This window comes from Hesperophylax consimilis, chromosome 19, assembly GCF_061612785.1.
Source record: "Hesperophylax consimilis isolate HC1 chromosome 19, BYU_Hcon_1.0, whole genome shotgun sequence".
Taxonomy (NCBI): Eukaryota; Metazoa; Arthropoda; class Insecta; order Trichoptera; family Limnephilidae; genus Hesperophylax; species Hesperophylax consimilis.
Window position 1 is genome coordinate 22,305,484 of NC_142854.1, and position 25,079 is coordinate 22,330,562.

At 38.3% G+C, this 25,079-nt stretch overlaps 1 protein-coding gene across 1 annotated transcript in view; it reads right to left on the minus strand.

Moving 5' to 3' along the window:
• Positions 1–3,467: 3,467 nt before the first annotated feature.
• The window catches only part of LOC149415004 (raf homolog serine/threonine-protein kinase Raf-like), a 47,284-nt gene continuing 25,672 nt past the window's right edge, over positions 3,468–25,079 (minus strand). Inside the window, exons 3-10 of the mRNA XM_089643092.1 lie at positions 23,409–23,527; positions 19,596–19,716; positions 17,849–18,083; positions 16,760–16,872; positions 14,052–14,272; positions 10,045–10,136; positions 8,388–8,563; positions 3,468–7,144 (exon numbers count right to left, since the gene is read on the minus strand). Coding sequence (XP_089499218.1) covers positions 6,791–7,144; positions 8,388–8,563; positions 10,045–10,136; positions 14,052–14,272; positions 16,760–16,872; positions 17,849–18,083; positions 19,596–19,716; positions 23,409–23,527 — 1,431 coding nt within the window. The 3' untranslated portion in view covers positions 3,468–6,790. The remainder of the gene's footprint in view (positions 7,145–8,387; positions 8,564–10,044; positions 10,137–14,051; positions 14,273–16,759; positions 16,873–17,848; positions 18,084–19,595; positions 19,717–23,408; positions 23,528–25,079) is intronic.

Sequence of the window (25,079 nt, forward strand, 5' to 3'; positions counted from 1 at the left end):
GATATTATTTGTGGTGGATATGTCTAGTATGAAAGAAACAACTATAAAAGAATATCTTCTTCATAACCAGTCGTTAATCGAGATTATTTAATTACAGTCTATTGACAACTATTCCTCCTTCCCAATTCATAAAATAAATAATAATATAAAATAAGGGTACACTTAAAAGAATTCATAATCTGCTCTTTTATAGATAACAAATAATTCATCTTAATATTTTGGTGTGCTGTTGACTCTTTTAAGTACCATCCTATCCTTTATGATTTGAAAACTGTATAGAGAACAAAATCAGAATCGCTTGCGCTAATAATACTGTTGATTCAACTTTTTATTTCACAAATGTAGACTATATGGGAGGAAATAAATTGTCCATGAATGTCAAAATTTGTTGCGAAAATGAGTTTTCAAAGTATTTAGTATCAAGGGTCATTATTTCTTTAAAAACACTGTAGGGTAACTTATAGGGAGTTCACATCTCCCGAAAATAACAATAACATTTACAGTTCCCCGCATTCACGTGCGACTAGCAACTTTCATTCTCTCTCCAGTGGTCTAGCCGCCGATTTAGCCCTAAATCTCCTCTAACGTACGCGATCTGTTTTGTTTCATAAAATTATTGTAACGTGAGTTTTGTTAAAATAAAAACTAAATTGAAAATATTCTAATTCTCATTTTTACACACCGAGAGTAATCACACAACCTTGGATTCTGCGGATTGGAGAACAACAGAATCATTCAGCCACATCCTATTTAAATTGGTGATAATCACAATCCTCCAAAACACCTTGTGACTAATGTTTTAAAGAACTAAGATAACCAAGAGAAAGGAGTGTGACATGATTGAGTATTAGGAGAGAAGAAAGGATTAACTTTTAATTTTAAATTTAAAACAACTCAATTCTGTTAAACTTTGTTGTAAAATCAGATATGAGCGAATCAGCAGAATGCTGTCAGCTCATTAAATAATAAAACCATTTAAACCAGCTTCAAAAACATTTTTAGTCCAAAAACTCGTCAAGGTAATTTTCGTGCGGCTATCGAATGAACGCCGAGGATTTTCTGTTCCAGCTCTCCACAGGTTAAAGCATAACTTGCAAAAAGCGTTCTTTCCTAAAATGATTAATTCAGCGCGGTCTACGAAAGAGCAGATTACGAATTCTTTAAAGTGTACACTTAATTACAATTAACTAACGAATTAATTTATGTAAATTATAAGGGTGAACAAAATAACTTTTATTTACCGTTTTTTACAAGAGATGTTAATTTATGACTACGTAACTAATTTCTGCACGGGATAATTCTGTCTCGGTGTACACTCTCGTTTCATTCACACTTTACATCTTCTGTTATTTCAACGTCCTTTTGTTAACCCCTCAGGATACAGGCTAATTTGTTAAGTTTTTGGAACAAACAGATATTCCTGTAGAATCAATTTGTTCGCTTTTCGGAACAACTCATATGGTATAATAGAAATCTTTGTGGCTACGGTGTTATAAAGAGAAAACACCAAGCTTTATATTCAAATATATTCAAGTCTATATCACCTCTATATCACCTTTATGAAACCAAAAAATCCAAAGGGTTATCTTGATCATAATGCTTAAATCGGCCATGCATTCTTTTCAGATCTCATTTGCAACAACGGTCATAGATGTTTTAACACACGTACGCCTAAGGGATCTCAGTCTATTTTCGCCTTTCCATACTCAGTTTGGTATCATAACTTCATTGTGGACTGCTATTTATGTTAATTATTCACAACTGTACTATTTTTACCAAGAAAGATTATAAAATAATTAATGTAACATGAAACATTAATTGATTTTGAATTAAATTTGATCGATAATATGAATATTGTGATTTATTTTTGGGTTATTATGCCATGTCAAGCTTCCTCCTTCTTTAGTCAACATTTCGGACTGCATTACAGTGTCCATTATCGGGGCAGATGTGTAGATTGTGGTTGTGTGTGTGTTTATGTATGTAGAAGTAATACCATGTAGCGCATGTCAATCCTCTTAGAGCAGGTATTTCAATATAATAATAAATTGATGTGGTTTTCGGCGTTTAGTTTTGGTGTAGCCATCAAGTACGGGATACTAAGAACTATTAACTCCAAGGCTAATTTGTTCTGTTTTGGGAACAAACAGCTATTACCCGTAGAGTCAATTTGTTCACTTTTGGGAAAAAATCTGTGTCTCTCTTACTGTCATAGTTAGAAAGAGAAAACACCAAGCTTTATATTCAAATATAGAAGTTAACCACAGAAGAATTGAAATGTACACCTCTATGAAACCAAAAGTTCCGATAGCAATTTGAGAAAAATTTATGAAACCTTTTATATGAAATGACAACAATATTTATAACACATTTGTCTATTAAAATAGTTTTTTTTTCACTATCCATAATTTTAATGTGTCCAGACAAAAAAAATGTAGGGTATTTCCAAAAATGATGTTTATTTCTTACTTCTTGGGATTTTTGTAGATTTCAATTACCTCGATGTGATCCAAAATAATGGCTGGTTTCAATTAAGTGCTCAGAAAATTGCCGATTTGTCCGGATGGCCGAGTTTACACGCTCTAAAATGTTCCGAGATCCTTCTGGAGACGGTCCATTCTGTGTAGCACGACATAACAACCCAAAAATAAATCAAGATTGTAATACTATTTGGCCGTGAAATTCTCAAATCATATCAGATAATATGATTTCTTGCAAAATATCAAACAATTTTTGACACACATATGTCAATGACATATGCAACAACTGTTGTGACGGGTTTTGAAAGCAACCGTGTAAGAAAAACATACAATAATCAACACTTTTACACGCATTCATACAATTTTACTAATATATTACATTAAATTTTTGTTGCACAATCTAGAACTCTTCGTGCTAATTTAAAAAATAAAATAATTTAGCAAAATGGCTTAACCCTCAGCGTGTCAGTTAAAATTCTGAGTGGCCCGCATTGCGCCAGCTTACTAACAACTTACTTATTGTTTACAAAAATTATGTTTTCGTAAATCGTACACCAGATATTTATAAAAATCATATTGATCTGTCCTTTGTCTGATTTTTTTTTAATATCGAAAAAAATTACGATAATGAAGGTATTTTTATTTTCATCATAAATGTGCCATTTTCGATTTGCCGCCAAAACGACATTTTGTTTGTTTTTATTTGTAAATTTGGCGGCGTTAATGTCACGCCGGGCAACGTTGGTGACAGCCGTCTTACCGGCCAGTGGCGGTTTTTATGTCATAGTTGTGGCCAATTGGAACCATTTCAGAATATGCGGTTTATAAAATCAATTTAAAATTAGGAATTTTTAGTACAATAAATTAAGAATATGAAAATACACCATTGCGATATTTAACTCTGTATTTGTGCTGTGCTTTTCAAAGAAAAATAAATATTTTTTTATTTATTTATCTATCAATATCAATCTCCAGGCAATTGGGATTCTTGTACGATATCAGATAAAAAATAATATAAATATTTGAACAATAATTGAATTAGCAATGAAAAGAGTTCTAGCATATGCAGACATAATTAATTTATGATAATATTATAATCTTAGAGAATTATACAATGGGCTGGTTGCATTTATGAGGAATTATTAGAAAAAATTGTCTTAAAAATAGAGAAAAAAATATTTTTACCCTATTTTTAAAGACAATATAATGCACCCAGCCTATTGTTGTGTAATTTTTAATAAGCCTAATTGATTTGACAGTTTTTACACGAGACCTTTTTTTCACAAGGCATGTTTTTATAAGAGGCATGTTTTGCATGAGACGTGTTTTATTTACACAGTCACCATTGTCTGTAAAGAGAAATACAGTTTAGCTTGTTTCGGTTGCATTCATCTAGGTCCCAAATTATCTATGGAGAATAGTTTGAATTGATTAAATCTATGGATATTGAAAAATATCAACAATTTGTTTGATAAATTATGTATCTGTACATTTCCTGTTTCTTGGTTGTAAACACTCTTGGTTTTGCATTGCAAGATTTCTGTATATGTAAGAGTGACGAATGAGATGAAGAAAGGGACGCTTGGACATGCACGACCGTCAGAAAAACAAAATAATATAAAAGTTGTTGGAGGGAAAGCTCTGGGACATATAAAATATTGACATTAGTTAATTCAAGAGAATAATAGATATTATGTATACATGATTGTAAATTAAGCAAGAAGCGTAAGTATGGATGAATAAAAAAAATACATAACAAATGGGCGGGACATTTTGTTGTAAATACATAGTTGATTAAGAATTTGTTAATTATGCCTATACATATAGGCAATTAACTATTATCCCAATGATGATTTGGGTCATATGTTATGCCTATATAGGCAATTAACTATTCTCCCAACAATGATTTGGGTCATATGTATGCCTGTATAGGCAATTAACTATTCTAGCAACAATGATTTGGGTCATATGTTATGCCTATATAGGCAATTAACTATTCTCCCAACGATGATTTGGATCATATGTTATGCCTGTATAGGAAATTGACTATTATATCAATGATGATTTGAGTCATATGTTATGCCTATATAGGCAATTAACTATTCTCCCAACAATGATTTGGGTTATATGTTATGCCTGTATAGGCAATTGACTATTATCCCAATGATGATTTGGGTCATATGTTATGCCTGTATAGGCAATTGACTATTATCCCAATGATGATTTGGGTCATACGTTATGCCTATATAGGCAATTAACTATTCTCCCAACAATGATTTGGGTCATATGTTATGCCTGTATAGGCAATTGACTATTATCCCAATGATGATTTGGGTCATACATTATGCCTGTATAGGCAATTAACTATTCTAGCAACAATGATTTGGGTCAAATTTTATACCAATTAACTATTCTCCCATCAATGATTTGGGTCACGCGTCTGCTTTAAACCCCTGTATAGATAAATAACTATTCTCCCATCGATGATTTGGGTCACGCGTCTGCTTTAAACCCCTGTATAGATAAATAACTATTCTCCCATCGATGATTTGGGTCACGCGTCTGCTTTAAACCCCTGTATAGATAAATAACTATTCTCCCATCGATGATTTGGGTCACGCGTCTGCTTTAAACCCCTGTATAGATAAATAACTATTCTCCCATGGATGATTTGGGCCACGAGTTAGATTTATATTTTAACGATATTCACCTTTAAGTGTAATATTTGTATGATACGCATTTAACAATAGTATATACATGGAATGTATTTAAAGTACCTATAAATAATTTAAGTTGAACGTCTTTACAGGAAACAAACCACTATTCAAGAGACGTTATAACTCAGTACAAGCTCGGTAATCAATAGGCTCAGTAATCCAACAGCCCAGCAATTCAAAAGCTCCGTAATCCAAAAGCTCGGTAATCTAATAGTTCGGTTCCAAGAGCTAGGCAATTCAAGAGGTCAGTAAACCAATAGTTCAATAATCTAATAGCTCGGTAATCTAAGAGTTTGGTAATCCAAAAGTTCGGTATTCCAAGAGCCCAATAATTCAAGAGGTCACCAAAAGCTCCGTAATCCAAGAGCTATGTAATTCAAGAGGTCGGTAATCTAATAATTCGGTAATCCAATAGCTTGGTAATTCAAGAGCTTGGTAATCGAATAATTCAGTAATTTAACAGTTGTAAATCAAATTCAAAGATATCCTTAATAGCTTTGTAATACAATTAATTAGATTTGTAATTTAATGGTAATCAGTAAACCCATAATTCGGTAATCCAAGCCCGGTAATCGAATCCAAAGGCAATTGATTAACTGTTTTAATACTTCAGGTTGGACAAATCAGCTAATTTTCAATATAACTTGCACTGTATAAATTTAAGTAGGAAATAATAATTTATAAAAATTTACACGTGCAGGAAACTATTTTTGCCTAATTGTAAGCCACCATGTTTTCAAGCGTAAGAAATGTTTTTATTTTTCAACTGTAATGTTGGTATGAATATTTAGAGATAGTGCTGATAGATGGCGCTTGATAGAACTTCTTGTAATCTTGAACGAAACAAGCAATTATTGAAGATTCCCACCATCAATCCTTATGGGAGTTTCACTGTCTTTGTACATCTATTTTTAAATACGTAAATAGATTTGAACCTCAATCGGACATCGGGCTTTTGGTTTTCGTTTCGAATTATCGAGCTTGTACTGTATTTAACATTTTTGATTTAACAGCAGTAAGAAATATTACAATAGAGCGTGGGCAAGAAAATTTAATCAAGGCGCAATAGCTTTCGTGTGTAAAAGTAGACATTTTTCACACACAAACGCTGTCAAATCTAATTTTCTACGCTCAAAAGTGAAGTTTCATTTCAATTGATAAGCCATTTAAGATATCCATCAGCCTTCAATAAAATATGTGTATTTCATTTGTGTCGCCGGAGGCTACAACATGTAGTATAAGAATACTACATTATAGGTTGTAAGTACAATACATAATAAAATACGTCAAACGACACGTCAGATAAAATACGGTCAGATACGATGGTGCCAAAACATAAAAACAGATTTAATCACATAAAGTTATATACGAATTGGCAAATATACAAACATTACATAGAGAAAAAGAGAGAAACTATTAATTATTGTTACCTAGTAAAACCCCATAAGAATAATATACATTATCGCATTTTAAAATCAACGCACAAAAACATTACATCCGACAGAAATAACCAACGCAATCAATCAATCGAACTTTCAATCAATCAATTGAGACAATCTAGAAAAATATTTAGCGTCCGGTCCGGCGACAATTTCAAATATTCCCCGCACCCGAGCCATAAAATGCAGGAAAGCTGCTTCCGCCGCCTCCCGTGCCTCCAAACTGGAAATTAACCGGAGTCTTGGGCGAAGCACACTGGTAGACGAAGAAATCGTCGGAACCCTGGAGGTGTGCTCGGTTCAGGCTGGGTTCCGAGGCGCTCCTCGTGATCTTGGGCAGCGCTCGCAGCATGCCCTCCAGCGAGGTGAGGATCTGCCGGAACAGCGGCCTCTCGTCCCGCTCAAACTTGATGCAGTCCTCTGTGAGGCGCTTGAGCGCACGCGGACAGTCCGAGCGCAGCTTGTTCAGGTCCGGTCGCAGGTAACCGCGCCCCACCATGAAAAGGATCTAAACAGAAAAAATCATGTTACAATAAGGTTGCTTCAAACTCGTGTATACCAAATAAATTTAAAAAAATACAGCATTCCTCATTTTACGACATTTAAATATAGTAAATCAACATTTTACATCATTTTACCGCTACGGCTATCTTGTCAAAGTCAGATTTACAAAATTATATGATTTATTTTTGCAAAAATCAAATATTTTCGAGAAATTAAATTACATTAATAATAACTGTCGAATGCTTTTAAACGAATCACGCTCGAGCGCTAAATGCGTTGCAATTTCTGCTAGCCAGAGTGACGCTTGTCGGTTTCGACTTGCAGCGTTCTATTTTTAGCTAACACGAGTAACACTCTTGAAAGTTAGCCATGTATTTTACTCCGTTTGAATTTGCCCGCATTAGAGATCGGTCGTGGTGTTTGAGCTGCTTATTTCGTTTTTACTATATTGTTTTGACATTTTTGTGAAAGTTCTAGCAGACACTGTGGGTCTACGTTTAACACCATGCTTAAAAATCTATCACACTAAATTGAATTATTAATTTAAAAAAAATTAAATATGCTTAACCCTTGGGACCTTCTAAGACCCAAACAGTCCCAAATGCCGTGCGCGCATTATACTCTCCTAAGACCATATTTGTCCCAGAACGACCGCACATTATTAAAATGCATATATCTCTCTTCCTCTCATCTAAAAATTAATTATTTCTTTTATGTCAGAAAGAGAACGAAATAGTGCTTGTTATTGTCTTTGAAAAAATGGAAGCTTGTAGAAGGTTCGATCCGTGCAAATCAACAATGTCTCAAGGGTTAAATTGTTATATTTTAATTGAAAAATGTATAAACTTTGAATAAAACATTTTTAAAAAAAACAGATTTTTTAAAAAATACTTATTAAAAAAAAACCCTAGCATTACGTGGTTAACGAGATTCGAATTCAAAAAACAATTTTCTAAAAAAAAATTCTGGGTTCTGGTGTACATATATTTGAACAGTTAATAACGTCAGAAAAATCCGTTTATTGATATCTCAAAATGACAACCTTATGAGCTTTCAAATTGAACATTTTTAAACGTATACAATTGTAATGATTTTCCAAACAGAAGACTTCGTAATTGAAGTGGCCACGCATTTACTGTGTTGTCCAACGCTTTTCGGCCGGTAGCAAATATCAACGTTTTGACGGCTTATATCTTCGGTAGTTTTTGACAAGTATGAATGGACCGCTGCGACCCTGGGTTGTTTACCTGGTCCTTGTTGTTGATGTTGGCGTAGGGCAGCTGCCCGGCAAGCAGCTCATACAGCACCACTCCGAAGGCGTACACGTCGGACTGGAAGGTATACGGAGTGGACTCTTGCATGCGGATCACCTCCGGGGCCATCCACAAGATGGAGCCAGTTGGCTGGTGCGACTGCTGCGACCCTGGGAACATAACGCCACATTCAATATAATATAGCTCAAACAAATAGTGCTGGTCATTGACGACAATTCGAAACGCTACTAAATAACGTGTCAAAATAAAATAGCAATATAAATGAACTAACAATCATGCCGTTTCACCACAGAGGTAGGCAGAGAGAACAGACCGCCAAATAACTCAGTATCGACACACACTCTTTGCCTCATTCACATTTAAACATCGTCTCATACATACTCTTCTATTATTCCGACTCTTGACGTGGCCCCACAAGTATTTGGTTCACCCGATCGTTATCTTCCTTGGGCGTTCCCGGTGTCTTTTACCATTCCCATTCGCATCTTATATTCTCCTTACACTCCTTTCTTTGTTCATTCGCTCTACACGCCCAAACCATGTAAGCGTCACTTTCTTAATCTTACTTATTACGCTTAGGGGCCGTTCAAGTATTATGTAAGCACTAAAGGGGGGCAGGAGGGTCTTTGCTTTGCTTATTTTTTATGACATGGGGGGTTGGGGGGGTCGAGATAGTGATTACGTCAGCACTGCTCAGCAGTAGTTATTTTTTTTTTACACATTGGCAACCCACACATTGTCTATGTTTGAAAACCGAATACATATTCGGGGATTCCCACAAATAATTAATACGTTTAGGTACTCGCTTAGAAGCGAATGGGGGAATTACCGCGCGCTACTCATTTGTCAAAATTTCTTCCATCAATCTATTGTTTCGTTTCAGTACGATTGACGATTTGACGTGTTGTAAGCAAATCAAAGCAAGTTAATATTTGTGTTACCGTTGATCCTCTTTCGCCAAAGTTGAATTGTTTATAAGACAGAATACATTAACAGAAAAATGCATATAGGTACCAATTTTTACGTAAGCATGGGAGGGGGGGGGGGGGGGGGGTAAGAGCTTTGCTTACTTTTGGTGACAAGGGAGAAGAGGGGGTAAATAATTGTAATAAATCTGCTTACGTAATACTTGAACGGCCCCTTACATCAGCCTTGCATTCCTTGCGAATCTCCGCATGGTTTTACACAAATCGTCTACTTTTATCCTTCCTCTGCCAATTCCAGGCCTCACTGCCATACTTCAGGGTAGGTACCAGCACTCCACTGTGGACTATTAGCTTAGCTTCATTGGTCAATTTTTTGTTAGCGCCAACTGCGTTCAGTCCTCCATTAATGGAGTTACCTGCATTTACCCTTCTTTCAATATCTCTGTCAGCCTTCCCATCTCTCTAGAACATACTTCCTAAATACACAAACTCATCCACCTGCTCCAAGTATTCCTCATTCACACCTATATTGCACACTGTTTTCGTACTCTCTCTTTCAAGCACCATGACTCTAGACTTTCCTACTGCCTACAAAAACTTTACGCACGCCACTGTGGACTATCTAACGAGCGGGGAGGGCTAGGAGATGGAACTGAGGAAGATTGGGAGTAGTACTACACTCTGTTAATACACGAGGATATTACCTGACCAGCGGACCTTGGCAGTTGCCAGACCGAAATCTCCGATTTTCACCGACAGGTCGTCGTGCAAGAATATGTTGTTTGACTTCAGGTCCCTAAAACAGAAACATTAATAAATGACAGTTCAATCATTTGATCCGAGGAGTTCAATAAGTTTGTAGCGATGCTACTAGAATATTCGGGAATCAAAACGCATCGTAGCTTTCGGAGCACCTACCTACAAGCCCAAATATTTTCATGCACTGGGCGGCTATATAACGGGGGATCGAGACGTACTCAGTCAGTCATTAATTGGCAGTTAAAACAGTGACCAACCTGCGAGCCCTGCGACGGCTCGCTACCTATTAACTACAGGCCACAGACCTACTCACCTACGCCCAGCTCTGCACAGACTTTATAAGAAAGGCTACGGATTATCATGGACTCCTCGGGATTACATCAGCGCCTTGGCCCCGGATATCATCTCTGGCCTGCGCTCCTCACGCGCCTAGACCCTGCGACGCCTTCGCCGGTCAGCATCTCGGTCCCGCGACATCGACACTGGCCTGCATCTCCCGACCATGTCCATCATACCTTCGGCTATCCTTTTTCACACTGGAGTACAAGGAAGACTCCACGTCATCCCCAGTGCTGAACACATCATCAAGTCCGGTCTCCACCAACGCGGTGTCGACCCACTGACTTTAGCGCCTCGACCACTCCACGCCCGTCATCGCCGCCTGGTATCTACTGGTATCATCGTCATCGTTCCGGAGTCATCTCACAACAGCACTACTGACTCAAATAAACGCTGTGATATCACAACCACTATCTTTCATTGTCTCACTACCAAATCCCCAAAAATTAGAACCGATCACAGACATAGGAATTAATAGACGAGAAGATAATGGCGAGGGGTAAAATCAACTGTTGAAGAACGAAGGGAGTGAAGCTGACTGTGATTCGTCAATAAATCAATCTGACAGTAAATAGGCATCTCGCATTATAATATCACCATTTACTTCTTAAAATTAAAATCTGCTTTTGAATGAATAGACATTTTTACATGGGAGCGCAAATTATTCGCCACGTTATGAACAAATTTGCGAAGTCCAAATTCGGTTCTATTTTCAGAGTCGAATATTTCGTTTAAGTATTTAGTTAGACACTTTTATAAATGTTCATAATTTACTTCCCAGCAACCAACCAGCTATGTGTTTCGCGTCCAGACGTTTCTCGATGTGATAGTAACAACTGATTCATATTATACGATGTGAATATGCTTAAAATAAAGTAAAATAATGCTTATATATGGAATGTAATACGACAATTGGGTTTATTCTCTTTTTCACATCTATTTTTACAAGTTTTCATAGTACAAGTCAACATTTTGCCGTGTTATTTCGTAAAATGAACCGAAGATGCCTCGTCCATAGTTCGCACAAGAATGATGACGTCACGTTTTCAAATTTCACTTGAGGCCATACGCGAGCACAGCCGGCTCCAATGGAACCGGTATGGGGAGTGGGGATAATACGCTTTTAATCACTTGTATGTTTCTACAAACTGATCCATATTATACGATGTAATTACGCTTAAAATAATGCTTACATATGGAATGTAATACGACAATTGGGTTTATTCTCTTTTTCACATCTATTTTTACAAGTTTTCATAGCTAAGCTACCGTTTTGCCGTGTTATTTCGTAAAATGCCTCGACCATAGCTCGACGCTAGTTCGAACAAGAATGATGACGTCACATTCTCAAGATTCACGGGAAGCCATACGCGAGCCCAGCCGGCTCCAATGGAACCGGTATGGGGAGTGGGGATAATACGCTTTTAATCACTTAGGGCAGGTCTACTAATATTCATATGTCTATGGAACCGATACATTACAGTTGCCCTAGCATCCAAGAAATCTTCACTACTAATAAAAATATAAATCTCCGTGGACACCTTTTGCATCTAATCCTAGAAAACACTTCCTTGCAAATAGAGTAGTGGATGCTTGGAACAAACTCCCACAACATGTCATCGATGCAACAAATATAAATCAATTCAAAGCTCTATTGGATTCACATTTGGAGAGAAGAAAGGACTTAGTTCAAACTTAAAACAACTCGATTACTGGCAAACTTGTTGTGAAATCAGATATGAGCGCATCAGCAAAATGCTGCCTGCTCTGCACATAATAATAATAATAATGCGACGCAGTTCTGCCGTGCATGAAGACTGATGAATCATCATGTATATGTTGATGTATGAAATTCGGTGGGTCGATATTAGCGAATTTGAGGAACACTCGAAGATCGCACTTTTCCAGGCAGCACCCGAGTTCAACGGAAGACAATTTCACTAGCTGCCATAAAGGGGCAACAATTTCATGCTATAAAAAGCGTTATCTTAATTTTAATAAATCAATTTATTTATTTTATATTATAGAATCAAACAGTACATTGTAGTTACAGTGATGAAACAATTTACAGGAATTAAATAATTCATGTTGGGTACCTATGATAATACAGTGAAACTCTCTTAAGAAGTTCTCCAAGGGACCGGGGAAAAAAAACTTCTTAAGTGGGATTCAATTTTAGCCATTTAATAACTCGAGTCCAAGGCATACGTCATTCCTATGACCTGCTACCTACGTTAAATTGTCATGAAAACAAGCTCATATGATCCAAGCAGTCAAAAAAATATATATATAATATACATCTTCTAGTTATCATGCGTTTCAATCTACATTTTAAATTTATGCATATGTATTTCCTAACCTTCAAACTTAATTTACGACAAATGTCAGATGAAACATGATGCACGGCAATTTTTGATGTTTGAATGAAAAAAACGTAATTATAATGCATATTTTACCATCTCCCCCGTCATATAATCATGTTGTTATGTATTTAAAGGTGAAATATTCCGTATTAACCGTGATCCGATAGATTATCAAAAGTTTTTCGTGTTTTACAAATTCGATGGAATAAAATTTTATACAATAATATTACGAAACATCTCTATGTTCATTATCAAAGGGAAGATTATTGAAGGAGGCGTCAAATGTATGCAAATGTAGATCTAGCCCACGTTGTCATTAAGGTTGAGTTTAATATAATCTTTCATGTTATTTCGGCCTTAAAGACGCTTGCACATTTGTTACATAATTCCGCATTGTTTATTCGTTCCATTGCTATTTTACCTAGTTAGGGGATTAGGAGACGGGGTATTTGGTTTATTTATTGGTTACGGCAGGTTACGGCTTACGGCCCGGCGGCCGACAAAGGGTTTTATGGTCTCAGGTACTAGGTATGGGTTTCAGTCAACGTCTTTCAATTTATGACTTGGAAAAAGGTTCATTTTAGATATTTTTAGACACAATATTTCGTTTGTGTTGATTTTACCGCCGGATTTCTAAAACCTCTTAAGCGGGAAGCAGTTTTAGCTCTAAAACTTCTTATGTGGGAAAAAATCGTGTTTTTTGTATGGAATTTTCAAGGGACCAAAAATCAAAACTTCTTAAGCGTGAAAACTTCTTAAGTGGGAACTTCTTAAGCGAGTTTTACTGTATATGTTTCCTTGTAATGTCTGCTAAGTGGTATGTTTGTTCCTTAATTACCAGGTAACGTGTGAGTGCATAGGTGTGTGTGTGTGTGTGTATATTTATGTGCATTGAACATTTTATATTATTGACATGATGCCACTTTTGAATTTGGGCAGTGAGTCCGAAAAAATGTCAACGTTTGAGTTTAGACAAATATTATTTAAGAGTATGAAGAGCACGGTTAATTGGCGAATTAGATGCTGCATTCCTAATATACGGTCAATAAAAACACCCCTCTTATAAACGCGGTGTAAATATTACGCCGAGAGTAGGGTTAAAACAGTGAAAAACTTGACTAATCACCATGGCGTTTTGACGGTTCAATCGGTCAGTAAAGAGGTACCTAGCCTCGAAACATCACGCATTTACGTCTCACTTGGACACGCAGTCCATGAACAGCAGGATGTCGCAGAGTGGCGGGTCTTACCTATGTATTATGTTCTTGGCGTGCAGATAGTCCATGCCCTGCGCCGTCTGGCGGGCGATCTCAATCAACATCAGCAGCTGGAACTTGGTCTCGAAGACGTGCAGGTGCTTGTAGAGGCTGGAGCCCTCGCACCACTGCGTCACGATGGCCAGAGACGGCTTAGAAACGCAGCCCATAAACAGGAGGATATTGCAGTGACGGGTCTTGCGCAGCACTGCCACCTGTGGGGAAAAAATAATCAATTAATCGTGATAATTTTCCAAAATTGTCATTTTCCATGGCGCCACAACTAGTTCAAGATACCAGACAGTAGAACAGATGTTAGTACAGCCATTCCTCTATAGGAATATTTTGCATAAACTTATAATGTATTTGATTTTTTTCTACGGTCATGAATGATATGATAAAACACATAGGAGGCTCTGAGGAAAATAATTTCCCTCAGGGCCTATGTCATATCAGGGGATGCTGTGTGGAGTGTATTTTTTAAGGAAAGAAAGGAGAGACATTTCATGCTCATATTGAGGCGGCACGTAGCACTTCACTTAGAATTCTGGGCTTTGTTCTACGCACTGCAAGGAATTTCAGAGATAACCGGGTGCTTATCATCAAGGACCATCATCAAGGACCTTGGGGTGATCTTTGATCCCAAGCTGACATTTTCAAACCACATAGTCCAGCTTACCTCGGCTTGCTCCAAAACTCTTGGTTTTGTAATTAGAACTTGCAAACAATTCAATAACAAAGAAGCAATGACCTCCATGTTCAACGGAGTGGTCAGAAGCAAGCTGGAGTACGCCAGTACTGTCTGGATACCTTATCAACTTAAATACATAAATATGATTGAACAAATTCAAAAAAAATTCCTAAGGTATGTTTACATGCGATCATACGGAATATATCCGAAATTCATGCATCACGTGGAACTGCTAAAGGAGACAAATTACCAAAGCCTGGAGACTAGGCGTAATGCCGGACTCATGGTATTTGAATTAAAGTTACTAAAAAACCTTATCGATTGCCCATATCTCCTGTCATGCTGTGGATTATTCGTTCCCGATAAATACTGTCGAAATCGTAGCCACGACCTATTCTGTATACCGCAGGGTCGGACAGATGTCATTGCCCGACATAGCATGACAAGAGGTATGACCTTACTAAATGCCCTACCAGCGGATATAGATGTGTTTAATATCACTATACCATGTTTTAAAAAATATATGTACATGTATTGTTAGTTTTAATAAAATTGTACCATAATTGGACTTACCTGTCTGTCGTACAATAATTAAAAAAAAAAAAAAAAAAAAAAAAAAATTATAGTTTTATTTAATTCCTTAATAAGGAGTAGACTTGAAAGTGGGTCGGTGATTTGGAGTCCACACCAGGTAAAGTATTCTCTCATGTTGGAGAGAGTTCAGAAGAAATTCTTGACATTTCTCTACATGAGGGAGTATGGCTACTACCCGTGGCTCTGGGTATGCTCGGAATGAACTATCTACGGGTCAGGAGAGATGTGCGCATTGCTACACATTTCTTTAGACTGATTCGTGGATGGTTTAAAAACTCGGTCATCATGGAGAGCATTCATTTCTATGTTCCCGATGGTTATCTGCGTCACCGACAACATAGACTATTTTATCTCCCGGCCTGCAGAACTAACTTGCCAATGGTCATGCCTGCGGGGAGAGCAATCTTGCTGTTGAACAGAATCAATTCGGATATCGACATGTTTGCCATCAATGAAGCTTCCTTTAAAAGGCAAGCTTTATTATCACTGGTATAGTTGATATACACACTGTAAATATTAAGCTTTTAATTCTTATTATAAAAATTATTTTAAAAACGCTTTAAAATTAACAATTTTGTAATGTTTTTGAAATTAATAAACAAATTGAATTGAATTGAATTGAGAGGAAGTTCTAAGGAAGGAAAAAGGTATGAGGCGTGGGTAGGAATCTAGTGATCTATCCCTCCCACTGCGGCAAGTGCGATGGGTCAAGAGAGACCAATTGGAGAGGTTAAAGGGTCTTCCCATCTGGCACGCCACGCAGCTGATGGGCAGCCGCATCGTGCACACACCTCACCCGATGAACCCGGGCACCCCTGCTAAATCGCCAAATGTTGCGAACTACTTGGGTGACCTATGGCAGAGGTGTTGGTTATCCAATAAATGGTTCCCAGGGCCTCCCAAACACATACAGATAATTTTAATTGAATTCAGTTTTCGATGTTTCTTACAAATGCTCCCAACCGTCTGGAACCAGTGAGACTACGGCATCCTCAATTGGGGTATGCTGTGAGGCTGAAGATAGTGTGTAGAGGTAGGAGATAGGAAAGAGAAAGGTGGGTAAGTACTCGGCTATTCTTCTTCTTTCGTACGATGGGGGATCAGAGGGGGACAGGCGTTGCCCTGTAGACCTCATTTGTGGATCACATGTTTTGTTGGTCTTTACCGCACCGCATTCACACATCGCCGACTCTTTAAGGCCCCACCTACGCATCATGTGGGCACAGGGGCTCAGATCTGGTCACCAAACACGGATAAAGTCATTTCAAGCAACATTTTGATTCTGAATGGTGATGATTTTACACCAGTAAAGATCACTTCTTCAGTTTTTAATAAAAACTTATTTGAAGTACAAATTAAAAAATCAACATTTTCAAAAAATTTCCCTCGTTTCAAAAACTGAAAAAAAAAGAATTACCTCATTTTTGAAGGCCTGAAGCTGCGCAGCTGATGGAGTCTTTACATTAAGGGTCTTCACCGCTACGGGGCCGTGCCAGTGAGCCTTGTACACGGTCCCGAAACTGCCGGATCCTGGAATACAACAAGGACATTAAATACATTATGCACAGGCAGTATTCTGCTGATGCGCTCATATTTGATTTCAACATAGAATGAAGAATAACACTAGAAGTGCCTTCCATACACAGACATAGGAATTAATAGACGAGAAGATAATGGCGAGGGGTAAAATCAACTGTTGAAGAACGAAGGGGGTGAAGCTGACTGTAATTCGTCAATAAATCAATCTGACAGTAAATAGGCATCTCGCATTATAATATCACCATTTACTTCTTAAAAGTAAAATCTGCTTTTGAATGAATAGACATTTTTACATGGTAGCGCAAATTACTCGCCACGTTATGAACAAATTTGCGAAGTCCAAATTCGGCAAAAAAATTCGGTTCTATTTTCAGAGTCGAATATTTCGTTTAAGTATTTAGTTAAGACACTTTTATAAATGTTCATAATTTACTTCCCAGCAACCAACCAGCTTTGTGTTTCGCGTCCAGACGTTTCTCGATGTGATAGTATATGTTTCTAAAACTGATCTATATTATACGATGTGAATATCCTCCTTAATACTCCTTCTTTAGCCGAAATGTCGGCTAAAGAAGGAGTTAGCGCAACACGGCATAACACCCCAAAAACAAACAATAAAAATGCTTTTGGCCGTGAGAATCTAAAAACTTACCCGTCTTGAATGAAGATTGATAATTTGTAGCAGGGCAAAAGTGAACTGCTACAAAGTCACTTCTTGTCTTATTCTTTATTCTATGGATTTCACAATAATTGGGTTGATTCAATTTAATTTAATTAATGGAGTTTTAAATCGATTTATATTAGTAGCATGGATAACATGTTGTGGAAGTTCGTTCCATGCTGCTACAACTCTATTTGCAAGGAAATGTTTCCTAGGATTGGATGCAAACGGTGTTATATTCATTTGTTCAAGGAGATTTACATTTTGTATTGGTGGTGAAGATTGGGCAATTATAATATTGGTTACCTATTCGCGGCCCGATCAGTATCTCCTCGGCGTGTATGACCCAATCGTCGAGGCTCTCGCGCGGCGACAGCAGGTTCTTGTTGCTCTCGTCGGCGGAGCGGGCGCGCGGCCGCCTCGGGCGTAGTGAGCCTGTGGGGGAGGCTTGCGTGGAATGCGCGGCGCGAGGGGCGCCGGGGGGCGGTGAGGGTGGAGGCGGGGGGCCGGCAGCACGCACCGTTGCACGGGAACTATCGTACTGGAATAAACATGTGTTATTTGGTTACTACGGATTCGGTAGAGATAATGAGAATAAATAAAAAAGAAAATGCATTGGATCTGATTTACTTTAGTCCGGTCCACGGTCTCCGAGAGAGAGAACCCTTCTTCCACAATCTCTTTAAGAACCTCTATAGAAGACATCTTTAACATTCTCAACTGTAAGGGGGTATTTCACTATGTCGGGCTAAATATCTGACTAGCTAGCCGTTGGCTGGCTTTAAAGATCAGAATAACTTTGTTACGACCGTTTCACCATTGTTGCCGAGCTTCCGGATAGATAACACTCGAAATAGTCTGGCAACATCGCAAAATGTTTGCAGTTACCCCATCTACTGCCACGCCTGTCGTGTTTTGCCGCAATGTCTATGGAATGCTAGCGTCAACGCCAATTGATCTGTGGTCAACGCCGTCATCCAGTTTCCCGCCACAGTCCGCACACCGCAAAGTGTGCATTTTTTTGGTTATGTTATGTTGATTATCAGGCCATTTTAGATAGATTCGTGTCGAATTATAATACATTGTTTCTTATTTTGAACACAATCAAATAATTCAGGATGGATCATACAAGCATTCAAATTCATTCGAGCTCTTAAAACTCGCGGCCTTCGCATCGCCGCCCTTTCACCTGCTTCTGTAAATCAAAAACCTCGGTATCCATAATAATTCGCAACAAAATTCGACTCACTTCTCCGCTGTCAAACTCGGAATGTTTTGACGCCATCTTTGATTCGAGGAATAGCGCCTAACGTGAAGTTCGAGCACTGATTAGTCAAATCGAACTTTAACCCGAGCGTTAGCGTTATTCAGATATAGTGAAAACGAAAAAATGACTAATCCGCGGATAAGTGCATAGTCAGAACATAATCAGAGATAGTGAAATACCCCCTAGTAAGTCTTTCAAACAATTGTATGCAAATGAGCTTTTAATAAAGAAATTTTAACTGTGTTGTCACAAAAAATTCACAAAAAAATGCCTTTTTTCGTACGAATTAACCCTAGCCCCCCCTTAAAATAGATCATGTCAGGAAGGTGGTCATCAAAACAGTGAACTTTATTAAGTCGAAGGGTCAACCCCTTCACCATCAGTTCCAAGAGATTCTCAAGTCTTTGGATTCACAGTATAATGACATATTACACTTTATGCAGAAGTAAGATGGCTGACCCGTGCCAAAATGTTGAAAAGAGTATTTGATTTGAAACAAGAAATACAATCATTTTTCGCAAGCAAGTATTCCAGAATTTGAGTTAGAACAACCTCCCCCAGCTCGTAGCGAGAGACCGGCGTCGCCCACAAGTCAGCAACGCGTACCTGTGTAGTGTCTACGAACCTACGCAGATGTACGTCGATAGTCACCACTTGACACTTCAAGTATTGGATACTTGCGTATCCCAGTGTACAAAGGGCCTTATAGAGGAAAGTTACACATAGGTAAAACAAATGACGAATAAAGTTTCAAAGATTGCGTTTGTTGTAGTTAGGTTAGGTTACCTGGAGGTTCATGCGCTTGGCGGCGTGCTGGTGCTCGGCCAGGGTTACGGGCCGCACCATGTTGATGCAGACATTGGGCGCCGAGTTTGAGCGGTCCTGCTGGTTCAGCGATCTCGGGTGTCTGCAATCAATCAATCAATCTGTCAATACATTCAATCAATCAACCTATTAATAGGCTGGCTTTTCAAATATCAAAGGAAAAAAAATTGGACAAATTTGGTTGAGATTAACTATGTCTCACTTTTAGTCAATTAAATTTGATTGAATGACAAAAATTGAGCAAGATTTCGTTCACATGTTTTAATTAAAATAAATATATTTTGCGGAATAAACATGGCAATATAAACGTCATATTTGTGTCGTTATAAAATGGATTCTAAGAAGAAATGATAGAGGTGCATCTAATACTATATTGAGAGAGATTAATATTAGTCAATAGAATGTTAGAAGATACTGAAGGGTATCGAAATCATTTACAAACTTTGGAAGAGCAATTTGATAAAATGTTATCTATGTAACGGTGCCTCAATAATGGCTTGTGGATTTTCATCACTCCAAAACCATAGATGACGGACGACTTGGAAGCCAACATTAACCATATTATTGCCAATATACGGCCCCAGCTGCTTGAAAAAGTAGTCAGAAAATGAACTTCCAGATTGCGCTTTGTTTCGAGCCAGCCGCGGTGCCCATATGCTATATGCTCCAAGGACATATTTAAATAAAGCCAATACCATGACAATTACCACGAGTTTTATGTATTTTACATAAGAGAAGCCTAAGCATAGTGTCTAATATGATTGCCCGCAGATTTTGCAAATGCAGCAATATTGTTCAACGCATTCTGTACTGGCCTGTATACGTGTGAGACATGGTGTCACTACCGAACTTGCTCGATGGAACGACTCCGAATCCAATATAATGACGCCTGTAGAATCATATTTGGGTACCGAAGATACATCAGCGGACCGACAATGTTCACGGAATCAGGACTAAATGGATTTGCAGGCCTGATGAGACACCGGGTCACTGGAGCCAGGATGCAGCTAATGGCCTCCGCCAACACGGTGTTGACCGCGGCCTACCAGCACCAAACGCCACTCCTGAGTAAGCGCTGGGCCCAAGCTCACTCAAGACCACGCCCTGCATAATTAATTGTTAATTTATTCTTCCTTATCTATTTATGAATTTTTCAAATATCTATTGATTTATTCCATCATTGAAAACAATATTAACGACTCTCAAACGAAAAATCAGAAAAGATTCGGCCCGCTTGTCCAAAACCAAAAAAAGTTCGGGAATACATACATCTTTCGTTTTTTAAAATAACGAGTTGTTTTTTACCTTTGGAAAGCGGAGCTCGCCCAAGCTAATATGAACTTCAGCGATGTGCGGAAGGTAAATTTGCGCCGTGTCATTTTCGCAATAACTTACTTATTTTTTGCAAAAATATGTTTTCGTAAATTCTGCTGGTGAAATGAACGAGTCAACGTTTAGTGACTAAATATTGACTTTTCCTGTTGTTCTTTTCACCCATGGAATTATACTACCTTATCAGATAGTGAGTTTATTAAAAAAAAATTATACATCTATCGTAAACAGTTTTTCCCAGAATTAACTATGTACATACTATTCAGAGAAATGATTTTTTTCTCTCCTTGAAGTTTTATTACATTTTTCATAAATCTAAATAAAAACACTGAAGAAAACAAACAACACGCACTGCAAGTCGGGGCGAGCTCATGTAAGAATGATATGAATGAATTAGTAGTAACATTGTTTTAATTTATAAAATGGCCACTCTTGAATGAAACGAAAAGCTGATTATTTGATTACTTGTCTTATTATTACTCTTATTTGATTTAGTCCCGGTATATCAGTCGGTACGTATCCTCGCTATGTGCCACATTACTCACTCAAATTTAAGCAGGCTAAATCGGCCGCTTAAGCCTTGGTAAGTTGCAGATAATTCCTATTTTAGACGCCGAGGCACTAGCAGTAACAAACGTCAATTTTTTTTATTTATTTGTTCAACGCCCAGAGGGCTTTTACATGAAAGTGGGATGACAGACAAATTTTAATTTTTTTTATTAACATTTAAACCTGCTAAACTAATGTAGTTTGTCAGCAGGTACATAAACATAAGAAAGAAATAATAAAAATAAAATGACATTAAAAAATACAAGCAAAAACAAAAATAAAACTAGAATTAAAAAATACAGCGATTTGACTGGTTTACAAAAATACAACTTCTATTTAGGAATAGTGTTGGAATAAATCTTTTACAGTGGTACCTCGACATACGAGTTTAATTCGTTCCGTAACCTTGCTCGTATCTTGAATTGCTCGTATCTTGAATTACTCGTATATCGATGCTGATTTCCCCATACAAAACAATTAGACTACCATTAATCCGTTCCAACCCCCAAAATGTCACCCCAGTTATTTTTGTTACGTGGTTTTGAATAATAAAAACGTATTTATAAATGACAAATATTTATTGTACAAAAACAAAAAAGAGAATGTAAATAAATAAATTAGATATCCTTACTAGTCTTTGCCCTTTTCACTACATTTTTCCAAGGAGGTTTGTTTCTTCCTCCCTCTCAGAATGTTCCGGAAATGAGTCAGGCAAGTGTCATTAAAAAGGTCAGATGCACGACCTGTTGCAACTTTTTCTGGGTGTTTCTTTTCCACAAACTATGAAACTCTCTCCCACATTCCTAAGATCTGCTTTATCTCACTTGTAGAAATAACCTCCTCCTCCTCTGACTCCTCGAAACCAATTTCTTGCATAACATCCGCATGCTGCTGTGACTGTAACTCTTGTATCTCCTCAGTCGTCAGTTCCTGATTTCCTAATTTCGCTCGTAACTCAAAGCAAAAAATCACTCGCTCGCCGGATCTCTCTATCTCTCTGTAAAAACTCTCTCTCGTATGTTGAGGTACCACTGTATATCGACATCACCTAAGTATTGGTTTCCTAAAATGTGAAACGCTTGTATTGGGGAGTTCGCAATGTAATTGCGCTTATGTGTTTTTTTTTAATTTTTTTTTTTATAGTGAATACCTCACAAGAGTCCCAACTGCTCCCGTCTGGAGCCAGTGAGACTATGGCATCCCCAATTGGGGGATGTTGTGAGGCTGAAGGTAAGTGGGGAAGGGAAAGAGGAAGGTGGAGAAGTACCTGGCTATTCAGATCTAGTCACTAAACACGGCTAAAGCCATTTGGAGCAACGTTTCAATTCTGAATGGTGGTCTTACACCAGGGCGATACTGGTAGTATCTTCCACTCTGGAACGTGCCGCAAATATACTATATATTATTTTAATTAATTAATTGTGAAATAACACAAATAAATCAAATAAAATTTATTTGCGCACGCCGGGTTCGAACCCGCGACCTTCGGAATGGCAGTCCAATGCGTTACCACTGGACTATGCCGGCCGTCATGTGTGTGTTGGAATAGTGTATTTTATCGTGTTGTTATTGGAGGTATTCATAAGTTTATGAGTTGCAGAAGTTCGCAAACTGAGTCACAGCTACATGTGGCCGGGTACAGCTAGTATTATAAATAAACAATACTATTTTTTTATGTGAAAACCGCACACGACTCCCAATTGCTCCCAACCGTCTGGAGCCAGTGAGACTGTGGCATCCCCAATTGGGGTATGTTGTTAGGCTGAAGGTAGTGCGGAGGGGAATGAGATGGGAAAGAGGAACTTGGGAAATTATATATATATATATATAAAGGTTAGAATATTTCGAGAATGCTCACCAGATACAAAGTGCACAAGAAGTGGAAATACTAACTTGTTATTTTGCGGTACCATCTGCTGGTATTCAAAGTTGGGCGGGAAGTGAAGTATGCCGGCCTGCGTCTCCGGATTCTGCGCCAGGAGGGCTGCGTAATATGTGTCCGTCATTCGCACCTGCGGCAAAATAATCATATATATTAATATTGGTGATATCTCTATAAACATATCAGGGTTCCATAGAAGGCCAAGTAAATCTGGCTTCCAAGAAACTGGGCGTCTTGTATAGGTCTAGCAGATTCTTCAATAGTGACTCGGCTAACCCTGTACACATCTCAAGTACGTCCAACAATTAAATTTGGGAGCCACCTCTGGACTGGATCCCTAAAATACTTGATAAACCTACTTGATTCTGTGCAAAGGATTCTGTTCTTCTGATTGAAAATCCATTGTTAACAGACCGATTGCTGAGGGCGCAAACAAATAATTTGTCTTAATACTGTGAAGCAATACCTTGCAAAAGCGTATTTAAACAAAATTAATTAATTAACGCCATCTGTGAACACGTAGAATCCAACGAGCGTTGCGTTTAACCTTAATGCACATTTGCAATGTTGACCACTAAGTATGTTATACAGGTAGTTCTTCAGACAGAAGTTTGGGGTGATCTGCCCCACAAGGGAGGAATAGGACACGGTTCCAGATCCTACCTCCAACCAGGAACTAATCCGGTTCACAGATGGGTCCAAGATGGGGGAGGGAACAGCGGCCGGAGTCTGTCTGCAGGGATCCAAGAGGGAAGTCAGTATACCTCTAGGAACACACTGTACTATGTTTCAAGCTGAGATGGAAGCCATCTTGGACTGCGCACAGGAGAATATACGTATCGGGTACAGGAATAAGAACATAAGCATATGTTCCGATAGCCAGACAGCCCTAATGGCACTGGGAAGTAACCGATGCGGCTCCAGCCTGGTGATGGAATGCAGGACTGTTCTTACAGAATTCGCTACCATCAATAAAATAACCCTAATCTGGGTACCAGGACATAAAGTTACTGAGGGCAACGAGCGGGCTGACGATAGCAAGGAAAGGGGCGAAAGCACCACTTGATAGGTGGGTCAAATCCCAGTACCGCAAAGAATGGGAGAGGGCACCTGGAATGAGACAATCCAAAGTACTCATAAAAGGTCCAGACCCTAGACGAACCAAGAAACTACTCGATATGGACAGAAACTCACTGAGGGAACTGGTAAGACTACTAACGGGACACTGCCATCTCAGGAGACACATGCAGATATTGGGAGTGGAAAACATGAAAAAATACAGGAAATGTGAAGAGGATGAAGAGACTCCAATTCACCTTTGGTGCCAATGTCCTGCCCTGGTGGGAACTGAACTCACATACCTGGGAAGACATACAGTAGAGCCAGAAGACATAGCCACATACCCAGTGACAACCTTGGTGAACTTTACTAAAGGGACTGGGTTGTTGTTAAAGGATTGCTCGGTAAAATTGGAGATAGCACAATGGGCCTATGGCCTAAGTGCTCACTGAAAGTAAGTGTAAAACGTCTCCGCCCTTAAAAAAAAATGTTCTACAGGTATTTTAATGTAGCCCGCTCTAAGGAGCTAGCAGCATTGAACCCCGGTGCACCGGTACATGTGCGTGAAACTCGATGGACATGAGCGGAACACCCGTTCACAGTTGGCTTCATGAGATTGGGTC